Raw genomic sequence first — 16,312 nt, 5'->3', positions numbered from 1 at the left:
TCATCAGCTGAGGGAGTTTGAAGGTCTGGTTTCTCAGTCCCACTATGAGGACCATGTTAGAGTTAGTCAGAATGAGGAAAAGGAATGTCAGCAGCACTGACGACCTAAATGAGAACGGGTAATACACACAGTCAAAGAAAGAAATCAGCATATTATGTGATTTCCACCAGCATTGTTCAGCAGCCGAAAAACAAGGAAAACAGATGGCTAGTTCCTCATGAGAAGTTTAGAAGGTTGTGGCCTGTGGAGGACACATCAAGTGGATTGTGATGGTGTAGGAAGTTTGTCAAGGACGGAGCTGGCTCCTCTATACCCTCCATATCCATTCCACAGATAAGCCACCTTCTGGCCCATCCTTCTTTTATGAGTAGCCTTCATCATTATTAAAGAGAATTTCCTATATGCCCAATTCCTTATACATGGCATTATGCTAGATGCTCCAAAACAACTGATAAATGGGTTATTAATAACTTTATAAATAATTTACAATCTTTCATAATAAAATACACTTCTGTTTATTAGATCTTTGCTCTATGAGTCAAACTAAAACGTATCACTAACCTTCTTTTTAAAACATGCATAAAGGCAGCAAATATAAAGCCTATCGACCCTGTCTCAGGCTATCCAAATGACATCTTCGCCATTGACCATATGCTCAAGAGAAAACAGAATTGGACAGTGACTGAGGCAGCTGCTCTTAAACAACACGTGAGTAATCACTGTTGAATGCTTTCCCAGAAATCATTGACAAAAATACTTTCCATTTCAATAATACGCCTTAAAGCAAAAAGAACTTTTTCTGCTCTATGTCATTAACGTAAGACAGGATTGTTCGCATTTTTACCCATTGTAATGACAATGTTTCTTGCTCTAAAATCAAATGGATTTAAATGTTAACTATTATAATTCATCCTGCCAATCATCTATGTAGCCATACCCAGCATCATTTCTGAGACTGTCATTTTTTACTGCTGGAAATAACAATTAGTTAAGGTAGTAAACCAATAGTCACAGTAGTCATGTACTCAGAGAATCATGACTTGTGAAAGCATCTTTACTATAGCAGTTAAAAGAATAATAATAGCTTAAGTGTGCTTCCTAAGTGCCAGGCACTGTGCTAAGTGCTCTACAGTTATTAATTCCTTTAATCATCACAACAACCCTTTGAGGTAGGCACTGTTTTCATTCTTTGTTATTTTATAGATATGTACAGAGAGGTTAAGTGACTTGCCCAAAGGTACACAGCCATTAAGTATATTACAGCCAGGAGTATAAACATGGGTAACTTGGCTCCAGAATACACACATTTACAACTCTATGCTGCCAGTCTAGCTTTTGCACTGTTACAGAGACAGACTGGGATGTATTTATTTTATTCCACCTCCTATCTGCCTTTCACATGAGTGATCAGGTTCTATTTGACACTTTCTACTTCCTTGGCCTCTATGATACTGCATCTTCACTTCTCCTTATGGCTCTGTTTTCTTTCCTTCCTCTTCTCTTTCCTGAATGTTCATCCCTTAAGAATTTGATAATTCCTAGTTTTTAACTTCATCCTACTATTTTTCTCATTATATACACTCATCCATTCATTTGTTCAGTAATGTTTATACTGTGTTAACAAAGTTCTGGGATTAGGAGCTACCACATAGTAAAACACGGTTGCTACCCTCAATGTGCTTTAAGTGAGAAGGAAGCAGGCTATAGTAATACATTGGGATAAAGGGAACTACAGGTGTTAAATGCTACAAGCCACAAGAACACAGAGTGGGCTACCAACTTCTAAAAGTCTCGTCATGGCATATATTCCATGGGAGTAAATGAAAGCTGCTCATGGCGAGAGGCCAACTGCCTCAAGGGCTAAGTTTGAGACTATCAATAATTTGGCCTCCCTGTAACCCAGTCACGGATGACATTGGGGATCCATGCATTGGGGGAAGGAACCATGAGGGAGAGAGAGTATTTTCTGGGCTTTCAATCTGCTCTCTTTGCGTCAGCTGCCATGTAGTGATAACTCTTATATCTGTCCCTAGTCTAGACTTCTTTCCTATACTTCTGTCTTACCTCACCAGCCATGAGGAACATTGTCACCTCGCTGTCTCACAGCATAAACTTCACATATTCAAAACCAGATTCCTCATCTTCTGCATCAAACTCTCTCTTCCTTGGGGATTCTGTATCTCAGTTCACACCACCATCCACCCAGTCACTGAATCTAGAAAGCCAGGAGCCATCCTTAACTTATGCTTTTGCTTCACTCCTGACATCCATCAATCACCAAATCCAGCCACTCTGATTCTCCTAGTGTTCAGATCTGTGCCCTCCACTCCATCTCTATTACCACCACTTATTTGAGGCTCTCAATAGTTCTTGCCTGGACAATAGTCTCCAACCTGGTACCCTTACCCCTGTAGCTGCTCCCCTCCAACTATTCACCACAATTGCTAGTGATCCAACATGAAGGTCCAAACATGCCACTGTCCTGCTTAAAAATGATGCTTCCTTCTCAACAATGGCAGGGTTTTTCAACTTTATTTTTTGCTCCACTTAATTGAGGCATTTATCTCACTTCTATCACAAACAGTGACTCACTACAGCACGATTTTCAGTGAGGAAAGGGCTCTCCCTAACCTCACTGAGATCTCTGACTTGGGAGATTAAGTCTAAGAGCCTGAGTAGGGCAGACAATGAGTTGCCTGCCTCTCCTCCATCATCACTCCTTCCTTCCCACTTTAAACAGTACCGAAGTGTCTGAATCCTCTTTCCCATTTCAGGATGTTTATTGCCTTTGTGCCTTTGTTTATGCTGTCCTCTCTCCCGAAACACCTTCCCGTCACCACCCATTCCCTCAATTTCATCACATCTTTGAGGACCTCCTCAGCTCAGCGTCTTCTCCCAGACAGTCCTCCCTCCCATGCTAGGCTGGACTGGATGCCATCTTTGGCATTCCTATTATATCCAGATCCTATATCCATTCCACATGTCCTCCTTATTTTAAGTTCAGCTGTATTTTTAATATTCTTATAAAATTTCTTATCTCATTATTCCCAAATAGTACATTTTCATTGTCCATCTACTCCTAGCTTACAGGTCTTCAGGAGGCACTTCCCAATGTATAAACTCAGTGATTTTCAAAAAGCCTTGGAATATAACTCTTGGGATATCCATAATTGTGGCCCCTAAATCCATGACATTTTAAGGTGACTACAGTAAATTCTCACTCTCTCTCTCAAACACTCTCTTTGTGCTCTCTTACTGCAGGTGAAGAGAGCTACAGATAACTATAACTTAGGAATTGCCCTTGAGCATCGGAAAGAAATGCTAAACCTCTGGAGGAAGATCCGAGGGGATTTGATTGGAATAGACACTAAAAATGAGTCCTTTTATGACACCTTTTCTACATATACATGGTCCTGGAATGTTTGCCAAGAATTACTCTCCCCTAAAGACTTAAGGCTATATGATGCCTGCATGAATAGAAATTTCTTTCACAATGCAAGATTCTCTTCCTCTTCAGATGTCAGTGAATGTGACACAGATACAGGAAGAAAAAGAAAATGGAAAGGTTACAAAATATCTCGACAATGAAATTTTTACATTTTCTAAACAGCTCATCGTAAACTACTTTTACATAGCAATCAAAAATATGGTGTCTTGCGTTTGAAATGTTGCCATCTTCTGGATTCTGACCAGTAAAAAAGTTAAGTCATAAAATGGTTTCCCTCTCCTAATTCTTTTCTAGTAAATAAATGCTATTTCCTTAGCAACCAGATGCGCTCTGCTGCCCCTACTTGGCTCAAAACTGCCTGAGTCTCAGCAAGGAGAAAAGCCGCAAGCAGGCAGTTACCTAAGCACTAGGCTGCTCTTCTGAGCTCTTAACAGCCCTCCAAGCAATAAGACTCCGAGTTAAAGTGGCTACACGTGGCATTAAGGTTTCAGCTGTTCGTGAAAGAGGCAGAGGCAGGGGATGACAATGGCCTTTCAGTTTCAGGGAACAATAGCACCAACCCCTGGGAAAACTTGATTAAATTTGGGTGTTCCTCCTTTGAATCAGGAGTGAGATTGGTTGGTTAGTACAGGTTAGTGTGAAGTCCCGATATATCCCAGAGTAATTTGGGCAGAGAAAAGAAATGTATTTGCAAAGCTCCCTTGAGGGACTGGGGGAAAATGTGGAAATTATTAAACTTCCCCACCTGGAGAATTACTGATATTCTCACAAGCATTGGGAACTACCAGTTTAGAAGGCTGAGCCCTCAATCTTGGGGCTTGCCCTTATGAAGCTTGTTACTGCAAAGGAGAGGCTAAGGCTATTTACAGTTGTGCCTAAGAGTCATCCCCAGAGAAACTCTTTTGTTGCTCAGATGTCACCTGTCTCTCTCTAAGCCAACTCTGCAGGTAAACTCACTGCCCTCTGCCATGAGACATGACTCCCAGGGGTGTAAATCTCCCTGATAACATGGGACATGACTCCCAGGGATGAGCCTGGACCCAGCATCATGGGATTGGGAAAGCCTTCTTGACCAAAAAGGGGAAGAGAAATGAAACAAAATAAATTTTCAGTTGCCAAGAGATTTCAAATGGAGTTGAGAGGTCATTCTAGAGGTTATTCTTATGCATTATATAGATATCCCTTTTTAGTTTTTAGTGTATTAGAATAGCTAGAAGGAAATACCTGAAACTGTTGAACTGCAAACCAGTAGCCTTGATTCTTGAAGACAATTGTATAACTATGTAGCTTACACAATATGACCATGTAATTGTGAAAACCTTGTGGCTCACACTCCCTTTATCCAGTGTATGGACAGATGAGTAGAAAAATGGAGACAAAAATTAAATGAATAATAGGGGGGATGGGGAGGATGAGATGTTTTGGGTGTTCTTTTTACTTTTATTTTTATTCTAACTTTTATTTTTTGGCATAATGAAAATGTTTAAAAAGTGATTGTGGTGATGAATGCACAATTATATGAAGGTACTGTGAACAATTGATTGGACACTTTGGATGATTGTATGGTATGTGAATATATATCCAATAAAATTGAATTTAAAAAAAGTATTATAGGAAAAAAATGTGGGTGTTCCTAAGGCTCCTTAGCCATACATCTAAAAACCCATCTCTTGACAAATCTTACAAATAGCTGATCTCACCCATTACATGTTTATCCTTCCTAGTTCAAGTTTTGAAGTTCCCAGGAAATTTTACTGTGGTTCTCAAGGATTGACCACAGAGAGACAGACCACTTTTGGACTCAGGAAATTTAGATCTACCAGGACCAAATCTATATTAAACTTTGATCTAATGTCAGGATGGCAAACCTGTTTTATTTTGCCTAAATCTGACCTAAAAATGTAATGGATGAAAGCATTCCAGGAGTACTCAGCTCCAGTTCTGCTCAGATTCTCCAAAAAATTGAAGAGGGAATACTCCCTGACTCTTTCTATGAGGCCAACATCATCTTCATACCAAAGATGGATAAAGATACCACAAGAAAAGAAAACTACAGATCTCTTATGAATATAGATGCAAAATCCACAACAAAATACCAGCAAACCAAATCCAACAGCATGTAAAAGAATTACATACCACGATCAATTGGGATTTATCCCTGATATGCAAGGTGGGTTCAACATAAGAAAATCAATTAATGTAACACACCATATTAACAGAATGAAGGAAAAAAATCACATGATCATCTCAATTGATGCAAAAAAAAAGGCATTCAACAAAATACAGCACCCTTTTGTGATATAGGCGCTGGGAATAGAAGGCAATTTCCTCAACATGATAAAAGGCATATATGAAAAGCATCCAGCTAACATCCTACATAATGGTGAAAGACTGAAACTTTCCTTCTGAGATCAGGAACAAGACATGGATGCCCACTGTCACCACTGTTATTCAACATTATACTGGAAGTTCTTGCCAGAGCAATTAGGCAAGAAAAAGAAATAAAAGTCATCCAAATTGGAAAGAAAGAAGTAAAACTTTCCCTATTTGCAGACAATATGATCCTATATATAGAAAATCCTGAAAAACACACTGTGTTCCTAGAGCTAACAAATAAATTCAATAAAGTAGTGGGGTACAAGTTCTATACCCCCAAATCAGCAGTTTCTGTACACAAGCAATGAACAATCAGAAGAAGAAATCAAGAAAAAAATTCCATTTACAATAGCAACTAAAAGAATCAAATATCTAGGAATAAAACTAACCAAGGATGTAAAGGCCTTGTACTCAGAAAACTACAAAACATTGCTAAAAGAAATTAAAGAAGACCTAAATAAATGGAAGGATAGTCTGTGTTCATTGATTGGAAGATTAAAAATCATTAAGATATCAATACTACCCAAAGCAATTTATAGATTTCATGCAATACCAATCAAAATTCCAACAACCTTCTCTGGAAATGGAAAAGCCAATCATCAAATTTATATGGAAGGGTAAATGGCCCCAAATAGCTAAAGCCATCTTGGATAGAAGAATGAAGTTAGAGGACTCATACTTTCCAATCTTAAACCTTATTACAAAGCCACAGTAATCAAAACAGCATGGTACTGGCACAAGTACAGGGATATAGATAAATAGAATATAAATGAGAGCTCAGAAATCAACCCTCACATTTATGGTCAACGGATTTTTTAATGCAACTTTATTGAGATATATTCACATACCAGATAATTATTCAAAGTGTATAATGAGTGGTTCCTGGTATCATCATATAGTTGTGCATTCATCACCACAATCACTTTTTGAACATTTTCATTACTCCAAAAAATAAATAAATAAATAAAAATAAGAATAAAAATAAAAATAAAAAAGAACACCGGAACATCCCATTCCCCCTATTTCCCCACATTATTTATTTTTTTGTCTTTATTTTCTTACCCATCTGTCCATATACTCAATAAAGGGAGTGTCAGTTGCAAGGTTCTCATAATTACACAGACACACCATAAAAGCTGTATAGTTATACAATCATCTTCAAGAATCAAGGCTACTGGATACAGTTTCAGGTATTTCCTTCTAGCTATTCTAATACACTAAAAACTAAAAAGGGATTTCTATATAATGCATAACCAACTGATTTTTGACAAGATGGCAAAAACCACTCAATTGGGAAAGAATAACCTCTTCAACAGAAAACTACATCTCCATTTACAAAAAAAGAAGAAAGACCACTACCTAACTCCATATGCAAAAATCAACTTAAAAGAGATCAAATATCTTTAAATAGTGCTAGAACTATCAAACTCTTAGAAGAAAATATAGGGAAGCATCTTTAGGACCTTGTGTTAGGCAGTGTTTTTTTAGACTTTATACCCAAAGCACAAACAACAAAAGAAAAAACAGACAAAAGGGACCTCATCAAAATTTAAAACTTTGGGGCCCCAAAGGACTTTATTATGAAGGCAAAATGACAACCTACACAATGGGAGAAAATATCTGGAAACCACATATCTGATAAAAGATTAATATCCAGAATATATGTACCAATTTGAAACTGTTATGGACCCCAGAAGAGCCATGATCTTTCAATCGAATCTTCTTGGGTGGAACTTTTGATTGAGTGTTTCCACGGAGATGTGACTCAATCAACTGTGAACAAGACCTTTGATTAAATTATTTCCTTGGAGGTGTGGACCCTGCCCATTCAGGGTGGATCTTGATTAGTTCACTGTAGTACTTTGAGAGAGTCACAGAGAGAAGGAGTTCAGAGGAACTGACAGAGAGAAGCAGAGAAGACAAAATGCCCTGAGAAGCTGAGAGAGACATTTTGGAGCGAAACTAAGAGCCAACACAGAACCAGACACTTTGAAGATGCAGACAGAAGGACATTTGGAGGTACTAAGCTAAGAAATGAAGTCCAGAGTTTGCCCTGGAGAGGCTAAGAGAGGACCCCCAGTTGCTTAGAGAGAAATGCCCTGAGAGAAAGAAGCAAGAACACACAGGAGCTGAGAGAGAGGAGTGAAGACAGAAGCTCAGAGACATTTTGGAGAAAGCCATTTTGAAACACAATCCAGGAGCAAAGGACCAGCAGATGCCAGCCACATGCCTTTCCAGCTGACAGAGGTGTTCCAGATGCCATCCAGCCTTCCTTCAATGACGGTATCCTCTTGTTGATGCCTTAGTTTGGACACTTTTATGGCCTTAGAACTTTAAATTTTTAACTTAATAAATCCCCTTTATAAAAGCCAATCCATTTCTGGTATTTTGCATAACAGCAGCTCTAGCAAACCAGAACAATATATAAAGAAATCCTTCAACTTAACAAAAAGACAAACAACCCAATTTCAGATTGGGCAAAAGAACAGACAGTTCTCAAAGAAGATATACAAATGGCCAGAAAGCATATGAAAAGATGCTCAACATCATCAGCCATCAGGAAAATGCAAATCAAAGCCACAATGAGACATCTAGCATCAGGGTGCCAGACTACAGAAGGGGCTGCTCAGTTGTGGCAGTGGTTTCTGCATTGGTGTTTTGTGTTTCTTTCCTGCCTGAGGGTTGGGATACAGGGTTGCATCATGGTCGAGGAGGGGCAGAAACATTCTGTGCACTCACTTGTGTTTAGGTCATTGAAGAGGACACATGACATGTTTGTAGCAGATATTGGGAAACCTGTGCCTTTGGATGAAGAAAATCATAAACGAAAAATGTCAATCAAGCTTTGTAATGAATATGATCCTGTGTTGCATAACGCCTACTTCGAAAGAAAATTTTAAAGAGGTGGGCCCTCAGTGCAGCAGATTCATATGTTTCATAAACAATATCCTGCCAATCAAAGACAAGAGGTTGACTATTCGGCGATGGGTGCACTTCAGTATCCACCAGGGCCTGGGGTTGCTTTGACAGTGGATACTAAAATCCAAAGGATGCCGAGTGGATCAGCTGTATAGTCCTTAGCTGTGGCATTACCTTCTTCTCAGGCCAGTGCTGATGGAAATAGTATTGTACCTGGTGGAAGTGAATACTGCCATCCTGGGGCTTCTGATCTTTCACAGCCTGCAGTGATGACTTCAGTTATTATGGAGAACTCTGCACTGATGGCCAAAAAAGCCCCCACAATGCCAATACCCCAATGGCACCCACCTTGAAAACTCTACAGGGTTATTAGTGGGTATCTTGGCTGGGTTCATTGTATTGCTTGTGGAACCTGGAAATCAGTGGTTTATTACTAATTATGCTGAAAGAACTATAAAGATCTAGGACTTTGCTAGCTGCAAATTAAAACTGTCATGGACTGGGCACATTAGTACAGTGCATGGGGTAATAGTGAGCACGAGGAGCCCATACCCATTCTCTTGTGGAGAAGACAAACAAGTAAAATGCTGGGATTGTAACATAATGAGGTTATAAGGCACTGTCATGGACATCTAAATGCAGTGTATGGTTTGGATTTGCACCCAACAATTGATGCGCTGGTAACCTGTAGTCAAGATTCAATTGCACGGTTTTGGGATGTGAGAACTAAAGTCAGTGTACACTTATTATCTGGACATACAAATGCAGTTGCTACAGTGAGGTGTCAAGCTGCAGAACCACAAATTATTACTGGAAGCCATGTCACTACATTATGATTATAGGATTTGGTGGCTGGAAAAATAAGAGTCACATTAACAAATCACAAAGTCAGTGAGGGCTGTGATTTTACATCCAAGACATTACATGTTTGCATCTGGTTCTCTAGATAACATAAAACAGTGGAAATTCCCTGATGGAAGTTTCATTCAAAATCTTTCTGGTCACAATGCTATTATTAATATATTGACAGTGAATTCTGATGGAGTGCTGGTATCTGGAGCTGACAATGGCACTATGTGTCTTTCGGACTGGAGGACTGGCTATAATTTCCAGAGAGTTCATGCAGCTCTGCAACTTGGGTTTTTGAACAGTGAATCAGGAATATTCACTTGTGCTTTTGATCATTTGGAAAGTCAGTTACTAACAACCTAAGCTTATAAAACCATTAAAGCATACAGAGAGGATGATACAGTGACAGAAAAAACTCATCCAGTTAGTTGGAAACCAGAAATTTTAATGTGTTCACGGTCTTTTCTTCTCTTTTTGCTTTTCTTTTTTCTTTCTTTTTTTTTTTTTTTTTTACGCTTGGCTTTGATAAGGATATACTGTCACTTTGTACTCTGGCTAGGAATATAAAGCAGAAACTCCCCTGCTCTAATCACTGCTGTTTCATTATATTTTATAATAAACTGCCCCCACATTCCCCCATCTCTATCCCTCCCATGTTTTCATTTCTGAGATAAACAATTTGCACTCCTAAGAAGATGGCAGCTAGCCAGAATATGCAGGTTCATTGATCATAACTATTCTAAAGATAGAATATTTTGTCAGTTTTATTGGAAGACCCTTTTTAAATTTACAAAGTGATTATTATAATAGGCCATGTTTTGAGAGGAGCACAAGTTTCTTTTTAATCCTTTAAAAACTAATATCTTTGATAATTTGGAATTAAAGGATTTGAAGTCTTAATTTAACTTATATATATGTATTCCACAAACAGTTTTTGTGTGCGTGTTCTTCAGAGTTCTGCACTGGATACTGTTCGAGAAATAGACAGATGTACCTGTCCTCCAAGACTTCCAGTGTAGTAGCTTATTATAGAAACACTATAATAGAGGTGCAAGTGAAGGGGGGGTATAGGAAAAGACCATTAATTTTTCACAAGGAGGATTATGGAAGACTTCACTGCGTAGGTGACATTTGAACTGAACCTTGAAGTGAGAGAGCATGGAGAAGGAAAAGGGTTTTGTAAGATGAGGTGTAAAGTGAATGAAACCAGAGATGGGAAAGTGTGTGGTGTGCTCTTGGAACAAGCAGTTTTCTGCTCTAGTTGGTAATGGGAAATAAGACTGATTTGTAATGGGGAAAGCTCACATTTTGAGTTTGGATTTTATTCCACAGGCAGTAGGATACCAATAGTTGGAAATTTTATGGAAAAGTGTTATTTAAGTTTCTAATATTGATGCCACCTTCTGCTAATGCAAGGCTTACAAATCCTGCCCTTGGGATCCTGATTCCCCATCAGTCAAAAGATTGTGTCACACCTCTCTTTCTGTAGTTTAAAAAAACACAGTCAAAAAAACAATCTTTAAAAATTTTCCAAATTAAAATATTGCACCATGATTTTGGGAGCATTTCCAAATTATACATATCCCACTTTGCATGCTATATGGGGGAGTATAATTGTTACATGTAGTTTTATGGGATTTATTGAAAACGCTTGAACCCTTTGGTCCAGTAATTCCATTTCTAGGAAACTGCCTAATAGGAATAATCTGACAGTTGTACACAAGGAAGTTCATTGCACCTTTGTTCTTTAATAATTACAACTAACCCAGATAGTCCATCATTAAATGATTAATTTAATAGATTATGGTACCTTCACACAAAAATTTATTTCTAAGTATCCATTAAGAGAGACAGGAATGCTCTGGGCTATGATGGCAAGATATCTAACTTTACAGTCATGTTAAAAAAGTTGCACAAGCGTTTTTGTAAAATAACTTGTTGATGCTCTTAAAAAAACTGGAAAAATTACACCCCCTTGTTATCAATGGCTTTGCAAGAGAAATTGTGGAAGAATTTTAATGATCTACTTTATATATTTCTATAATGTTTTAATTTTCTATAAGCATGTATTTAGTAAACTTAAATAAAGAAAAAACACAGCATTTGCAAACACACACACACACACACACACGAGATACTCACTTCACACCCATTAGAATGGTTGCTATTTAAAAAAATGGAAAATAGGTATTGGACATGCCACAACATGGATGACCCTTGAAGACACCATGTTGATTGAAATTAGCCAGACACAAAAGGATAAATATTGTATGATTTCATTGTCTTGAAACAATTAGAAATAGGACCACTCATTCATTGCCAGTGGCAATGTCAAATGGTGTAGCTGCTGTGGAAGACAGTTTGGCGGTTCCTCAGAAAGGTACGTATAGAACTACTATATGACTCAGCAATCCCACTTCTAGGTATATACCTAAAAGAACTGAAAGTAGGGACTCAAACAGATATTTGCATACCTATGTCCATAGTAGCATTATTCATAACTGCCAAAAGATGGAAGCAACCCAAGTGTCCATTGACCAATGAATGGATAAATAAAAGGTGGTTTGTACATACAATGGAATATTATTCAGCCATAAAAAGGAATGAAATCCAGACACATGACAACATGGATGAGCCTTGAAGACATCATGTTGAGTGAAATAAGCCAGACACAAAGGACAAATATTGCATGATATCACTGTTTTAAAACAATTAGAATAAGCAAAGTCATAGAGTCAGAATCTAGAATATAAGTTACCAGGGGACAGGGTGGGGATAGAGAATGTGAAGTTAAGGCTTAAAATGTACAGGGTTCCTATTTGGAATGATAGAAATGTTTTAGTAATGGATGGTGGTGATGGTAGTACAACATTGTGAATACAATTAACAGCACTAAAATATAATCTGAATATGACTGAAGGGAGAAATGTATGTTGAAATAGAATAGAAGTTCTTTTTAAAAATCCCTGGAACTACACAACACAAACAGTGAACTCTAACTTAAACCATGGACTTGAATTAATAGTACAATTATAAAAATGTGCTATCATAAATTGTATCAATGTTCCACACCAATGCAAGGTGTTGGTGGTGGGGTGGTATGTGGGAGTCTTGTATTTTATGCATGATTGCTCTATAAACCCACAACTTCTCTAATAAAAAAAATGTAATGGATGAGATCGGCTATTTGTAAAAGTTATAAAAGAGAGAGATTTGCAGATGTGTGATTAAATTCAACACAATCAACATATAGAACTAATGCTTTTTAATCATTATTCTAGAAAAATATGCCCCAGAAAAAGGAAAAGACATGTTCACTTTTGATGGTGACAGTGGCTTATAATATAAAATTAAAGAGTCAGGAAAAAGCAATGAAGATAGTGAAGATCCCCAAAACTACTTACTGAAATAGGCTTGAAGTAATTTTGTGAGGGTTACCTTGAATATTCAAGAGTCTAAATGCATTTGCTATTCTTTATAAAATTACAATGTTGAGTAAAAGAACTAACCTTATAGTTAAGTATATTTTATAGCCAAAAAAAAACAAGATCTATGGTTTGACAGATTTTTTTTCCCTATGGCTTCTGGATATGATAGGCAATATAGGAGATGTAATTTGGATGCCAAAATATTAGACTTCCTGGAATATTTCTTTGGATCAATGGAATAACAGGATGAATATTTTTAGGTAGGTCTGGCATGGAAAATCTAAAATGTACAGTCATAGATTCCTTCTATTAAATTCTCGCACACTATTGATGACAATACCTATCTGCTGGAGGACAGTATAACAATACACTTCCATTCTTTCACCACCAAGTATTTATTGAGTTGCATACTACATGCCAGACCCTCTACAAGTTCCTGGAGATGGAACAGTGAACAAAAAAAGATTAAATGCCTTGACCTCACATTACTTATAAATGAAGCAAATTATATCCATTGACTCAGCAATTCCACCTCTGGAAAGTAATTCTAAAGAAATAATCAGGAATGCAAAAAAAGAAAAAAAAAAGATGTAGTTATAGGATGTTTATCATGTTGAATTTTTAATAGTAAGAAACCTAAAGTAGCCTATTTGTCCAAAAAAAATCATGGTACATCTATACAAAACAATACCAAAGGTCACTAAAATGATGTTGTAAAGGAATACTTAAAACAAAGGAATAATTTCATACTCCATTATTAAGTTAAAAAGTAGGCTACAACTAACTGCTAAGAGGCATGAGGGACTTGATGGGTTTCTAAAACTTGATTATGGTGGTGGTTGCATGAATATAAAGTTTTATAAAAGCTCACTGAACTGTACATTTAAGGTAGATGGTTACAATTAAATCTAATAGTTAACATACAATTAGATGAAAATAAATTATATCTCAATTAAGCTGTAAAAAAAATAAAACAAAGTGCAAAATAGTTTGGTCTACAATTTTTTTATTTACAAGTTATTTATATAAATAAATTAGAAAAAAAAGACTTAAAGGATATAAACTAAAACTTTAATGGGCTAATTGATCAGTGGGAACAGGGTCTTTTATTTTTTCTTTTGCCTTATCTATATCTTCTAAATGTTATACAATAAACATATACTTACTTTGCAATAAGAGAAATAAATTGTTTTAAAATTAAAGCTGTTAAACCGGTTTGCACAATTTTCTAGAGCTGCTACAAAGGCTGTCCAGGTTCTGTAAAACCTTAAGGAGAGTATGCCGGTTTGAATGTATTATGTCCCGCAAAATGCCATTATCTTTGATGTAATATTGTGTGGGCAGATGTATCAGTGTTGATTAGATTGTAATTCTTTGAGTGTTTCCATTGTAATTCTTTGAGTGTTTCCATAGAGATGTGCCCCACCCAACTGTGGGTAATGACTCTAATTGGATAATTTCCATGGAGGTGTGGCCCTGCCCATTCAGCGTGGGCCTTGATTAGTTTATTAGAACACTATATAAGCTCAAGACAGAAGGAGCAAGCTTGCTACAGCCAAGAGGGACACTTTGAAGAAAGCACAGAAGCTGAGAGAGTAGCTGCAGATGAGAGACAGTTTGAAGACAGCTATTGAAAGCAGCCTCTTGCTCCGGAGAAGCTAAGAGAGGACAAACACCCCAAGAGCAACTAAGAGTGACATTTTTGAGGAACTGCAGCCTAGAGAGGAACGTCCTGGGAGAAAGCCATTCTGAAACCATAACTTTGGAGCAGATGCCAGCCACGTGCCTTCCCAGCTAACAGAGGTTTTCTGGACACCATTGGCCATCCTCCAGTGAAGGTACCCGATTGCTGATGTGTCACCTTGGACACTTTATGGCCTTAAGACTGTAACTGTGTAACCAAATAAACCCCCTTTATAAAAGCCAATCCATCTCTGGTGTTTTGCATCCCGGCAGCATTCGCAGACTAGAACAGAGAGCATATTAGGACTCCAGGATATTTTCCCCAGCCCTTCAGTTCCAGAACACACACTTACACAGCCCCAAATGTCCACTGACCAGAACCAAATGAAAAAGCATGAAGCAATTAGCTACCCTTGACCTCGGCTAACACTCAAGGCTCTAATCTGGAATTTAAGTGTTTAACCTTTGCATACTGTGAACCAACGCCATCCAGTGAGCTAGATGAGTTCCCATAACTCACCAGCAGGGGGACTCTTAGCTCCTCTAAAACAGCACTTCCTGAAGCTACAACCCAATGAAAAAGTCTGATAGCTGTTTACACAGACCTCACAGTCAAATCTTCCAAACTTATTCCCAAAAAACTTATTGTAGGTGCTGTAAAAAATGAAGAAAAATGAGCTGTATAGGCCAACCAAAGTTCCATAAGGAATTGTTTGTGATACTTCATCACATTTCACAAAAAGGGCATATTTTGACCTTTTAAATGGCTCTAATTATTGGAATTAATACAGTAAACTTTTCAAGTAAAGACAAAAAGTGAGCTATCTTCAAGAAAATACTCAGTGAGACTGTTGATTGGGAGCACTAAAGTTTTCAGAGTGAGGAGAGGAAAAGCCACTAGATGAGAGAACCAAATGCCAAGTGCGGTCGCAGTTGATTTATCTGGGGGGGGGGGGCGGCCGGTTGCTGAACCCTCGGCTCTCGGCGTTGCTCGGAGGGTACCGGCGGCGGGGGCTCTTTCCCGGAGGCGAGGGCGAGGCGGGGGACTGGGCCCGGTCCCCGGCGGAGGCGTGCAAGGTGTGGAGGGCGGCGAGAAGGAACAGGCGGGACATGGTTCTTTGAGGGTGAAGAAGCCAAGAGAGTTTATTAGGGGTGAGCACAGGTTATATAGGCTGGCATAGAGGGTGGGGGTTGTTACAAGCCAATGCTGAGGGGATAAAGGCTAGGATTGGTTCTGAGAGGGTGCGGAGGTTAGGATTGGTTCTGAGAGAGCACGGAGGTTGTTTGAAAAGGGGCGGGAGTTGCTCTGGCAACGGTGTCTGGCAACAATGTATGCGCACTGGTGGTGATGGGAGTTACACTGGCAACAGGGAGTGTCCGGGCAAGATAAGGGGGTGGGGAAAAGGCGGTTCCCTCCGGCAAGCCTCCCCTAACGGTGGTATTTTGGGTGAGGAAATGGGGCCTGCCTCCGGCCTCACTTTCCCAGGCCTGGGGGGCTGTGGAGGGCGCTGTCGCCCGTGCCCACCACCCTCCCCAGGGGCTGATCAGGTCCCCCAGCCCAGGCCCGCCAAGTCGAAGCACGTAATCAGTATCCCGCATTTCCCCCTTC

At 38.7% G+C, this 16,312-nt stretch overlaps 1 protein-coding gene and 1 pseudogene across 1 annotated transcript in view; both read left to right on the top strand.

Moving 5' to 3' along the window:
* The window catches only part of EFCAB3 (EF-hand calcium binding domain 3), an 80,016-nt gene extending 76,428 nt beyond the window's left edge, over positions 1 to 3,588 (top strand). The window contains exons 11-12 of the mRNA XM_037808971.1: positions 586 to 708; positions 3,262 to 3,588. Of these exons, the coding sequence (XP_037664899.1) occupies positions 586 to 708; positions 3,262 to 3,588 (450 nt within the window). The remainder of the gene's footprint in view (positions 1 to 585; positions 709 to 3,261) is intronic.
* Positions 3,589 to 8,526: 4,938 nt separating this feature from the next.
* On the top strand, positions 8,527 to 10,931 carry LOC119514795 (annotated as a pseudogene).
* Positions 10,932 to 16,312: the final 5,381 nt, after the last annotated feature.

Source organism: Choloepus didactylus, chromosome 18 (genome assembly GCF_015220235.1).
Source record: "Choloepus didactylus isolate mChoDid1 chromosome 18, mChoDid1.pri, whole genome shotgun sequence".
NCBI classification, from domain to species: Eukaryota; Metazoa; Chordata; class Mammalia; order Pilosa; family Megalonychidae; genus Choloepus; species Choloepus didactylus.
Note: the sequence above shows the minus strand (reverse complement) of the source record. Positions and strands in the feature narration are given on the sequence as shown.